This window comes from Ceratina calcarata, unplaced genomic scaffold, assembly GCF_001652005.2.
Source record: "Ceratina calcarata isolate Rehan_Ccalc_2016 unplaced genomic scaffold, ASM165200v1 scaffold428.2, whole genome shotgun sequence".
Lineage (NCBI taxonomy): Eukaryota > Metazoa > Arthropoda > Insecta > Hymenoptera > Apidae > Ceratina > Ceratina calcarata.
The window spans coordinates 246,593-258,503 of record NW_017166501.1 but is presented as its reverse complement, the minus strand read 5'-3'; the positions used below and the strand labels follow the sequence as shown (position 1 = coordinate 258,503).

General features: G+C 35.5%; 2 protein-coding genes across 5 annotated transcripts; both read right to left on the bottom strand.

Annotated features, from left to right (window-relative positions):
* Nucleotides 1-396: 396 nt before the first annotated feature.
* Nucleotides 397-3,983, bottom strand: LOC108626686 (EF-hand domain-containing family member C2). The gene is made up of 14 exons (XM_018027504.2): nucleotides 3,912-3,983; nucleotides 3,676-3,840; nucleotides 3,469-3,619; nucleotides 3,174-3,397; nucleotides 2,860-3,102; nucleotides 2,384-2,610; nucleotides 2,123-2,314; nucleotides 1,927-2,069; nucleotides 1,566-1,762; nucleotides 1,309-1,445; nucleotides 1,116-1,229; nucleotides 878-1,057; nucleotides 695-797; nucleotides 397-620 (listed from the first exon to the last, which is right to left on the bottom strand). Exons 1-14 carry the CDS (start codon nucleotides 3,963-3,965, stop codon nucleotides 468-470), a joined length of 2,283 nt encoding a protein of 760 aa, XP_017882993.1. The 5' UTR covers nucleotides 3,966-3,983; the 3' UTR covers nucleotides 397-467.
* Nucleotides 3,984-4,121: 138 nt separating this feature from the next.
* Esyt2 (extended synaptotagmin-like protein 2) lies at nucleotides 4,122-11,662 on the bottom strand. Of its 4 annotated transcripts, none has more exons than XM_018027659.2 (17): nucleotides 11,507-11,662; nucleotides 10,407-10,870; nucleotides 10,190-10,330; nucleotides 10,044-10,120; nucleotides 9,915-9,981; nucleotides 9,708-9,853; nucleotides 9,513-9,633; nucleotides 9,266-9,436; nucleotides 8,023-8,123; nucleotides 6,951-6,999; nucleotides 6,792-6,881; nucleotides 6,627-6,713; nucleotides 6,384-6,542; nucleotides 6,145-6,297; nucleotides 5,927-6,047; nucleotides 5,585-5,864; nucleotides 4,122-5,515 (listed from the first exon to the last, which is right to left on the bottom strand). In XM_018027659.2, exons 2-17 carry the CDS (start codon nucleotides 10,737-10,739, stop codon nucleotides 5,188-5,190), a joined length of 2,424 nt encoding a protein of 807 aa, XP_017883148.1. In that variant the 5' UTR covers nucleotides 10,740-10,870; nucleotides 11,507-11,662; the 3' UTR covers nucleotides 4,122-5,187. The 4 variants fall into 4 exon arrangements, with proteins under 4 accessions (XP_017883148.1, XP_017883150.1, XP_017883149.1 ...); XM_018027661.2 differs by lacking the exon at nucleotides 8,023-8,123 and adding an exon at nucleotides 7,527-7,621; XM_018027660.2 differs by having other exon boundaries at nucleotides 10,407-10,741.
* Nucleotides 11,663-11,911: the final 249 nt, after the last annotated feature.

Below are 11,911 nucleotides of genomic sequence, written 5' to 3'. Positions count from 1 at the left end.
CTACAAGAAAGGTCATATACAATTTTTCCGTATGTCCAACGATTTGGGAGTTATTGGCAAAAAACGAAAATTTGGAAGAAATTGAAGGGATACCCCTTGGAAAAATCTCGGAAAAAACGAAAATTCTTTTTTTGTTGTTTATTATTAGCAATGTTCTTCCGATGTCTGATTTCTTTTTAAAAAATGCGTTTCTGAAGTGCATAAACTTTTGGGATTGACTGTATAGCCAATACATCCTTAAGTTAAACCGTCACTTTAAAGAATTTGCATAACTAATTCGTGCGGTATCAAAGTCTGTCACGCAAGAAATCTTAGTGAACACAGGAAACAGTGTAAAGAAGTACATGTTTATTTTGTCTACAAATTGTTGGTCATATCGTACAAGTGAGTGTAAAGCTTCCTTATAAAAATTCGTGATAAATAAGTTAAAAGCCATTGAATTATCGAACTGTGTAAACTTCTCGACGTTAGCATTTCGCCACAATTTGTGTATCTGCAGGCTTCGTATGTTCGTCCGAATTCATTTCTTCGTCTTTGATATCTAAATCCTTAATGAAGTGACACCAATTTATCCCGGCTCCGCAGTCTGGTTCTCTTTCCGACGCCCACCAAAGTGCAGTCTACAAGATTCAAGAAATATTTGACCGTAATTATCTCTGTAGTATACAATGTGATATGTTCGAAAGAATCGTGCCTTGACATTTATGGGCGGTGCTGGTGGAAGAGGGTCAATTTTCACGTTCATAAATCTTAGTAGGTCGTTATAATCCAACTTCCCTTCCTCATTTTTATTTATACTGTAATCAGTTAATGATATTCCAATTTTCAATTACAAATATTCAATACGTTCTCTAAAACATTTACGATATGAACGTACTGATCAAGCATGGAATTGAGAAGTTCCACGTCAACCGGAATTCTAGCACCTCGAAGAACAGTGTAAAGCGTATCGCGCGTTATAAATCCTGCCCGTCTCCTATCCCAATGATGTAAATCTTCCTCCAAACGATCAAGATCGTCCCATATAGTACGTAAAAGTTCCGTATGCATCAGCCGTCTAACAGAGATCCAATTAGCAGCATTTAAAAATTGTCTGTTTTCCTAAAATAATTTACCTTATGTACTCTCGAGTATGGAATTCCTTTTTCTCGTGAGAAGAATAATGCCGAGCGAGCGTGATCAGTTCATGCTGCACTATCTTGTCTCCTGCATACTTGCAAATCATTTCCCTATTTTTATATAAATAGTTTTACATTACATGCGATGCGAAACAATGAATATATTAATATTCTATTATATATCAATTACTTGAATTTTTCGTATGGCAGTATTTGATCGTCTCCATCTGATTTCGGTGGTGCGTAAAGCGATACAAGTTCCTTATAAACCGGCTTCAATATCTCTCGCAATTTGTCCATGATTAATTTCGCGTTAGCTTTCTCGAACTGAAAAATGTTAGAAGATGAAACCATATTTTAATGCGTTATCGCGTCGGATTTGTAAAGTGTGCAATACAATCGGTTGTTCCGAATCTGGAATCTAAAGACTGTAAAATTGTAATGGACCTTATCGCAATGTAATTCCATATAACGAAGAGCGTAAACATCGGCCGAGGTAATTTCGAAGATAAAGTCGTTCAAGTTGAGCCTAGCTCCGATATAGAAATCTTCCGGCTTGTAATAGTCTGGTTTCTTGCTTACGAATATCTCTTGATTCGGCAACATTACCGGCATCCTTTTCTGGAAGAGGCATCGCCTAAAACCTGTGGGTAATAGAATATTCATACACTGGCAAAAAATTTGCGATTGATGCAGTAATATTAGTTGTTGCATAAGAACTCTTAAACCAATTTATTGTTTCATATATTGTACTGCATGTTCAATAGCACTTTGGACACTGGAGATTTATTCCTTCTGCCAGGACTACCTGAATTTCTTATTCCCAGTTCGAATATAGAAACCGTGTCGTCCATAAGGAACGCTCTTATAATGAACTGTCTGCCAGCGTTTTCGGGTATATTCGATATCATTTTTGCTCTGAATCTCAGAACGTGACTGTCGAAACCTTGTCTGAAGGAATAAGAATTAGACAGTTGAAATCTGCCTGATTTAAGCGTACTTACTTATCATAGTGCAGGAATTTAATAATATCAGTCTTAGGTGCTTGCGGTATCATTCTGAAACAATTTCCAAGGGAGTCCTCGAACGAACCAAAACCATTATAAGGTGGAATATATCTTTCTACTTTCACGCAAATTTCATCACCTTTACGAGGTCTTTCAATAGGTGTACAATCGGTCAAGCCATATTTTTGTCTTTAAAAAGAGGGCAATAATAAATTAAATTCTCGCAAGTAATCGTACCCTTCGTATTTTTTTTTTTACCTATAGTATTCTTTTGTGAAGGCGTCCATGTCTGTTATAACGACAGTTCTGCCAAAAATATTTAATTGAGCGCCGATGCCCAACTCGTTCTCTTTATAAAACTCTTGATGATGTTTCCCAACGTTCAATGGGTCTACCGTATAGTAACCGTGAGTCGTATCCTCTCCCATAACATTCAGGACAGTAAAAGGATCTCCGGATCCGATCGGATCAATTGCAGTAAACAACTGTATTAAAATGTTCACATCTTTAATTTCTTCGAATCGTGATTTTAACAGTTGAATTCACGTTTATGAAATGTCGTCTTCATCTTTACACGGTTCCTATAGAATATCATGTATTTCGTTCAAATAATTGATACATTCCTAAATAATTTCAAGATCTCAGATCTATCAGAGATCGCGAATCTCAAATTGATTTTTATAATGCAATAACGACGTTTCATTTGTATCAACAGAATGTATCTGTCTCCTTACTTTCGGGACTCTCATTCGTCGCAAGAACAGGGGCCCCGAATCTCGCCCGGAATTCGGCGGCACGTTCTCTATAAGTTCTATCGTGCAGTCAGTGAGATAGTAATGTAATTCAAGATCATGCACGACTCCATAGAGATTATCCGTATCATCCCAATAGCCATAGAATCGAAGCACTTGTTTATCGTATTTCATGAAATCACCCCGGGTGTCCACCTTCCTTTGCGGTTTTTTCGGGAACATTTCCTGTTTCATAATTTATCACGTAGCGTGATAACTATTTTGTTAATGAAAAAAATCATGCGGATCTCACTCACTCGCTTATGAAGTTCTGAATGAGGATCTTTAGGTATTTTTATGGGATCTGGAACTGCAATTCCCATGCGATTTAAAAATGTTCTCGTGAATTTGTCGCAGTCTACGATTTTATATACCCTCCCGAAAATTTCCGGTTCTTTGCCAACGTTCAAATCGATTATATCATAAAATCTGTACCTAACTGGATCAGGCATTGGAATTCTCTGCCGTCTTACTAATATTCCTATAAAGCATCATTCATTTAATATAAGTAATATTGAGTGAAAGAAAATGTGGGATGAACATCCAATTTGCCTTGCTCTAGACCACTGTTATCCACGGTTGGCTCACTAACTTTCATTGTCCCATCCTCTAAGAAGAAACTTATGTTCACCACGCGAATTTGATAAGGCGTTTTCCATCTTTCGTGCACCGTTTCTTGGAAGTATGCTTTGAACATCAATCTCTAAAAAATGCTTACATTCATGTATGTTATTTCATTCATTTTACGATTCATCGTACTTGACCGTCGAAGGCAACCCATGCTGGTAACTCCTGAGCTTCCCCACGTGCATAGATCGACGGGAAAATAACAGGATCGCCTTTGTCAGCTTTTTCTGACAAGTAATAGACCCCCTCATGTACTTTAGCAAAGTACTGCCTTCTGTGAAAATGTGTTCGACCAAGCTACACGTTCAAGAAAATTCCCATATAGACCGTTAAATATTATCCTTCTCCTACTAACACAAATTACTTACGTTTTGGTCGAAACTAAATCCTGGTAGTAACGGAAGCTGATAATCACCCTGCATTTTTTACAATACGTCCAACGTTAAAACGTTTTTGTAATTAATAATTACATGTATTTATCAACGCAGGACTCGCTCAATCCCATCGATTTACATTCTAATTCTATTGACGCGTTTCCTTGGAGACTCGACGTACGGGGGTGAAAGAAAACTCAATTCTTTAATGCATATATAATATTTATACTTTATTAGTTTCAACAGGTAGTATTATACTGGCAAAATTACATTAGACCAGTATAACGCAGAAACATAAGTTTGTATAATATATCGCAATATACAATATAGCAAAAACTCTGGTATAAATATAACATACATATATTATATATATGCGTGTATACGTTATTAATTTGATTCGATAAGTTATGCTAATGTTCAACGGTATATACTGTGCAGATGAGAATCTACTTAACTTCGTTAGTTAAATTATTATAAATGTATAATACGTTAATTGATTAGTAGAAAAAGTTAAGCGTAATAAAGAATGAAACATCCAGTGCTTTTGAGTTAAAGCATTTTCTAAAGTATGCTCTTATTATGTAATATGTAGAATATTGTAAACTTTAATAAACGGTATCATATCGTGGTAACTCGTTACTGTACCTAATATTATGCGTTGTACAAAATTTTATTTTTGTGTATGGTAAACGTAAATATAGGAGAATAGACTGAGCGTCCAATGTATTTTTCTCTACCCCATAAAGGATAGGGGAAACATGTTTCGGAGGAGTTTCAGCTTCTCTTTCGCATATCAATAGGAAAAAAAAAAAGAAACTCGCCCATTCATTTTCTTTCTTTCAATCATCTGGTATCGAATCTCCCATGGTCTATTCTCGTATGTCTACAATTATAAATATGTAAGTAGATAACTAGCTATAACGGATTACTCTAATGGCACTTTCGCAAAGGTATTCTATGTAACAATATGACGGTAAAACAAAAATAGTACAACGAGCCAAGTAATCACGAGGCTAGACAAATTTTACTGACAGTGGACGGTTCAAATAGAAACTGAAAACATGCAAAATTAGCATTATGTCACTTTTTCAATCTTCATCGTACTTTTAGATTTCTCGAATTTGGTCACCAGAATTTTGTAATGCACGGAAAATATTTGGTCTGTTTATCACGTTTCATTCGAAGCACGAACGCGTCGTGGAAATTCGACAGACTGCCGTCGCACGCATATGAACAACTGCACGAATCTCCACTTGCTCTTCTTGAATTTCTAGTCTTTAGTCTCTGGTTGTAAGTCGTACCAGCTGGTGGACGACTTGGCGACGTCGATCTCATTAAGATTCAGATAAAGTTGACCCATCACGTTGCTCCCGGTCGACAGCCACCCTTTTTGAGTGCACACGGACACTTCTAGCGTGCGGCTATTTAAATCTGCTTGGGAAACGACGTATTCAAACTGCTCGTCGAACACTGGGCTGCAATTATCCTTTATCACTGCTGTCTTGCGTTTAGTTTCCTTGTGACGATCGGGAAGAAGATACAGCTTCACGTAAGGATCCGGGATATTGTGCGGATCGTTTTGCGGCAGAGGCAGATTGCTGTACACAATGAAATAAAATTGAGACGACCGAACGTCGAGTTATAGCTTTACTTGATAGATTACGTACGCTATTTTGTGTACGACGATTATAAGTTTCTGCCTTTGCGCGCTGTAACGTACAGACAATTGGATCCGACCTAGTTTAGCTTCACCAGAGGACGATGTTACCGTCGGGTTTCTATGAGTCAACTGTGGACTTCCGGAAGGAGGAGTCGTAGTAGAGACGATTAATTCTTCTTCTACAGGCACTGACTCTTCGGCAACCATCTCAGCCCCGGATTCAGTGCTGCGTGGTATACTGTTAATTGACTCTTTCGAAGTTTGTTTCTTTAATGGACTCGGAGGAACTATAAATTAATTAATATCGTTCGAGTATCTGATGCCACAGGAATTTCAAATATGGACTTACCGCTGGTTGACACGCTGCTAATATTAGACTCTTGTCGTTCGATTCTTTTATTCAGTTGATTAATATCGTGATCGTCGTCATCCTCTTCTGAGGTAGGCTGCGGGTCTCCGTATTTCAAAATCTGCGTATACATGTAAATACAGTATTTTCATTGTTAACTACTGTCGAGGCTCGCAAATGAAAACCTCAGCAATATAAAGACTATGAAAGGATCGTACGTTCAATGACATAGACAATATTAGCTTGCTATCGGCCTCGGCCATCTGTAAATCGTAAGGCTGTTGCGAGATTTCAAGATTATTCTGCTTGAAAAGTAAAGAGATATTGTAACTCATCTCTCCGACTATCAAACCAGTCTTTTCGTCCGTGATCTAAAATCGAAACATAACACGAAACATGAAATCTCGTCGGCGAAACATGGCAAATATTACAGAATTCGAGAAAAATGTGTTGTTACTTTTATGTGTAAAATTCCAGTCTCTGGATTGCTCACTAAAAAGGTGAAACCCTGTTCCCATACTGGATCACAGGAACGTAATACAGTAGCTGTTCTTTTAGTGTTACCACCTACGCTTGCTTGCAGATAAACGTCAGGTTGCTTATTTCCTCGAACACACTGAAATATCAATTCATTTTTCATCGTTGTTTGTATAAAATGTTTTATTAAATCATCAATCAGTAAAGTTATATTTTTATTTACCGGTAAATTCTTCGCAGAGTCAACGTACAAAATGAGCAGAGCTGTGCTCATCGACGTTACTCGAAGTTCTTGCGTTTCAATTAAAGCCTATATGCACAGCAAAAGATATAATTAGCGTGATAACTATAATGTTCTCTTTTTCCACATCTTGCTGATAATACGTACAGCTTTCAAATCGGCGGTATTTTTCGAAAGTTGAAGCCACATTAATCGTAGATGTACCATGCCATGTTTCGCTTGTTCCAGTGAAACCCACTACGAGATACCTTTCGCATTTTTATTCCAAAACTTATCGTAATGATCAAACATTATTCTCTTACTTACAGTGTCTATATTCCCCTTCTTTTTCACTCTACTAACTTCGATAGTCGCTCTATATTGGCAGAAGGAAATCGTATTATTCAGTATTCCATTTCATTGTAACGAATCAATCGCTATTGAAATATATGTATATAATTTATAGCAAGACTTATAAAAGTATGATCGGTGCATTGTATCGAAATACAGTAATATTAAATTTAATGCATGCATAAGATGTAGCAGCCATGCAAAATAGTGATACGTTACAGTACTCTGATTCCAAAATACAATGAATTTTTTTATGTACATTCACGGCGATATATACAGCGCGTTAATAATTGGAAGAGTAATGCGGTGACATTGTTCTGCAACGATCAAATGGACATATGTATGCTTCGTAATATTCTTTACTCTTTGTAGCATGCACCATGATCACGAATACAGTTTCGATTCTTGAGAATGCTACTGATTTTTAAGCGTATAATTCATGGTAATATCGAAAGAGATAGGGACATTTTCCTAAACTAATCGTAGTATAAAAACTTTCAAATGCATTCTACATTCTGGCTGGGTAACTGTACTTGCTACAAGTAGCAATACCTGCCAAGTGGATCATCCTGGCCAGCGTTGTCTCTGTCAAAAAGATGGGCAGCCACCGTGTTGTAATAAGCTCCCAAGCTCTTTTCCACTACAAACTGTCATCACATAATCTAGTTTAGTTCTTTACTTGATCAAACAATATAGTCACCTAATCACTCTCAGAAAATTAAGAAGTCAAATTAGGAGGAAACTGTCAAACATCGTTATTACACTATTCATTGTGAAATTACTTCGAATGTTATCTGTATAATTAAGGGAAAAAGGGATAATTAAAGCAAATTACTATAGACAATACAAACGTATTGTACACAAGAAATTAAAGTATGTTACATAAATAAACGAAATATAAATACATTTAGACACCAGCTGTTAATATTACATTTTGTGAGTAACTGAGAATCATGATAGCAAAAGTTTGACAAGTATGCAACCATTGTTAATATTTTAATATCAAATTTCCTTGGTACAAGTATTATGGTACGAACGTAACTACTACCTGCCGAGAAAGTCATCATATTGAACACATGGAATGTTTACTACATCCCTATCCCAAAGTAACACCATAGTCTTCTGCATTATGCACGAGTAAACCACAGCCTGTGTGTCAATATGATAATGATAAAGATAGAATAGAGTGTATATAAAAAGTAGAGCTGATGGAAGATATATAATTTTATAAAGCTATAAATTTAATATAAAGAATACGGAAAAATAGTTATCGTCGAAATAAGTAAAATCAATTTTGATATTCTGTACATGTTACATCAAGCATTAAGTGGATTGCACTATATTAAAAATGATGCACAGTCAAACATCAAACGAAATGTTCAGACAACACCATCAGCATGCATCTAATTTGTGCGAATGATAGAGCTATGATATAAACCAAGAATCATGAGAATGTACAAATGATAATTAACTATAGACGAATGAAATCCTTATAAAATAATGAAAGAGCAGATTGAAATAATTACTTAGTTCCTTTTCTAATGAATCTTTACCTTGAATCGATGAAATTAAAGAAATGAACGTATACTTCATTTACCTTCCAAGACTTTCATCCCCCTTGGTGTCATCATAGTCCCACAGCAGCAAAGTAATTTGTTGAGCGATCGCTGACGTCACGGCACACTAGTTCCACATAACACATCTCACATCACATACACACATACATACCAAAATTTGAAATTAAAATAGATCGATAGAGAGGCTCGGATGTTTCTGATCTATCTATGAAACTCCTTAGTAGAAATTGTGATAAGTGCACGTACATTTTGCAAGTATCACCCCGAATTGAAACGTAAGCAGGTTTCGTTCTTTCGCTGTGCAAGTGCTTATGATTTAAATGAAGTCTGAGTTAGTCATTGAAACGAATACAAAAGTGGTAGCATCAATTTGCTGGTAGAGAAAGTTAGATCAGCAACATCTCATAATCAGAATCAAGACAAGATACGAACATATATAAAGAAAATATGAATTATAAATAACACAATGAGAAGTGGAGAAATTAAATTAAGCCAAATAAAAAATATAGTTGAAATCAACATTTCGGGATATTTCGTGTTACACTGTTCTGTTCTCTACTAGATATCTGTATGCGCTTTAGATTAGATAACTGCTCTTACCACGTTAAGATGCTGTGCTTGATAATTCAAAGGACTTAGAAGAGAATTAAAGCACATGCATCAAGTATCATTAACATGTGACACGTTTTTATAAAAGAAAACTATCGTACATACCTCACACCAGAAATCCCATTTTGGGTTTACTGTATTGTCTATCGTTTTCGTTCGGAATTCCTGCGCTCCAACATTTATGACCGCATAAGGATCAGATTTACCCTTGCCTAATACTCCGATGTCTTTCTTCATAAGGTGCTTTGCTTCTACCACATGAATTCTTAACACACCCTACGAAGAAATATTTGTATTTCGAATGTGCTAAGTATTTCATAGTGGTTCAAATACTAGATGTAAGAAACCTTACCTCGGGCTCGGGTATCTTCAACGATTCGACTGGTACCGCTTCACTCAGAGGTATAACAATCTTATTTGGCAACACTACGAAAGCTGCTATTTGTTCCACTATCGTTTTTCTCAAAATTTCGCTGTTTGGAGAATAGATAATTTACTATATCGTACGAGAGATGAATGAAGTGATTCGTTATGAAATTGTTCTTACTTGAATCCGGGGAGATCGAGAACATCTGCAACTCCTATCAAATTGAAATTAATAGCTGGAGGATTTAAAAAGAACGCTTGTATCCCTCCAACTATTGGCATCACAGGTAACAGCGGCTTCATGACTATTCTCATTAGTCCACGAATCTAAGAATTTATTGAAAATACAGAAATAGATTAATAAAGAAATAAGTAAAGGTGTTTATACCTGAAAATCCTTAATACCGCCTTTCACGTTGCCAACGGAAAAAGTAATATCACAATCGCCGGCATATCTGCGAAAATATTGGTGTAAAACATCATTCATAAATTACTTTCATCAGGTACTGATACACACATGATATCTGCATCTACTATGACTTCGTTTCTTGAAGTGTTCCTATCGTACGCTTTGATTCCATAAATTTTTAATGGCTGCAAGTATAAATAAGAGTTAACACTGATGACAAAACTCGTATTTCTGTGATGAAATAATTTACTTACTATACGACCTAAAACCAATCGTTCAAACTGGAATCCTTTCATCTTATATTCTGCTAGCTTTTCTACTATGGCAGGTTCTATGCTCTGCTTACAAAGTTCACGGGCAAATTGATTTACACTTGGCCAAACTTTGTATAAAACCTAGAAGCGAAAAGTAAACTATCTAGATCTCAGACAAGATATTATTGATGCATGATACAAAGACAACTATCCATACTTTATTCAACCATTCGGCTCTATCGAAATCCGGAAAATAAACCCAAGAAGGTAGTTCGTCCAATCTGCTCATTATCAGCTCTTTCTCTTTGGCCATTACACTAGCTTGGGCAGTGATTGCTCTTAATTCATTATCTTTTCTACGTTCTCCTTTCCATGCCATCATGGCAATGGGTGCAATTAGCCACGCTATGTTGAAGTTGAAATAGCCCCATCCCCAAATTATACCAGCAGTGGCCAGTTTACTTAGAAACGATAAAGCCAAAGAACCGATGTTCATGTATGGCCAAGGATTTGGCTTGGACATTTTATTGTCATCGCATTTACCCTCCATCTCTATTAAATAATTACGTTGCTTCGATTTAATAATGATGTATACTTGTATTTATTATCTACATAACTTTTATATATAATTATGTAAAAAATCTTTAAACAGCTTCCAATCAATTGTCTCTCTTGTTCTTTCTGCAAGAACAAATGAAGCATCTGATTTAATAACGATAAGAATGACATAATTACACGTGTTAGATTAAAATAACAAACAGAAGTGCTGTTTACTATGTATATATGAGTTACATGTCAGTAGTACATCAGTAAATCAGTAGACAAACTTTGACGACATTCAAGATAATACGAGATTATCACACGAATTCTGATCAATATCAAGATTTCGTGTCTTATCACCACGATTATCATAAAAAAATTAAAAGATGACGAAACACCAAATTGAGAATAAACGAGGCCAGTTTTGTGTATATTTGATAAATATCGCAATTTGTAAATATGATACGAAATTAAAAGTAGAATATCACATCTTTTAGCAAAAGATTGAATCCACAGTGTACGACTAAGCTTTTATTGATATTAAAAATAAAAGTACATAATACGCAAAGAATATGAAAGAATACAATAGCAAATGAAATAGTTGTTTAAAACAGTTGAAATCGAGTGTTACTTCGTAAAATTAGGTGTAGTCTTAAAATTCACGTGCTATTTATATAATTCAAGATATGCAGATAAAAATTAAAAAAATATGCAAGTAAATTGCAAGCATTGTTGTTAGTTTCATTAAAATATTAGTTCGTTGTACAATTTGCTTACACTTGTCTATGTGGCACGTCTAGGGGTCTAGGGCGCATACACTTCGAAAGATTTCATGTACAGCTACCCAATACGATTCAATTTTATTCTGACAGAATAATCTCGCGATTCTCGTGGTATGACTCACTGCCAGTTCTGGCTATATAGATACACATGTAACGTATACCTATAGATATATTTAGCAACCAGCACCTACACACATACATAATACGTACGTGCATAAAATACTATTGTCAGTCTTATACATAATTTGAGGAGTGCATAAAATTTATTATCAAATAACGAACGTTAAAAATATTTACATAAAATTCATTAGTCACTAATAAAAATAAAGGGATTATACAGGGAATTAAAATGCACATGTATGCTATTAAAAAAATATAATGTATTTCTTTATTTTTATTG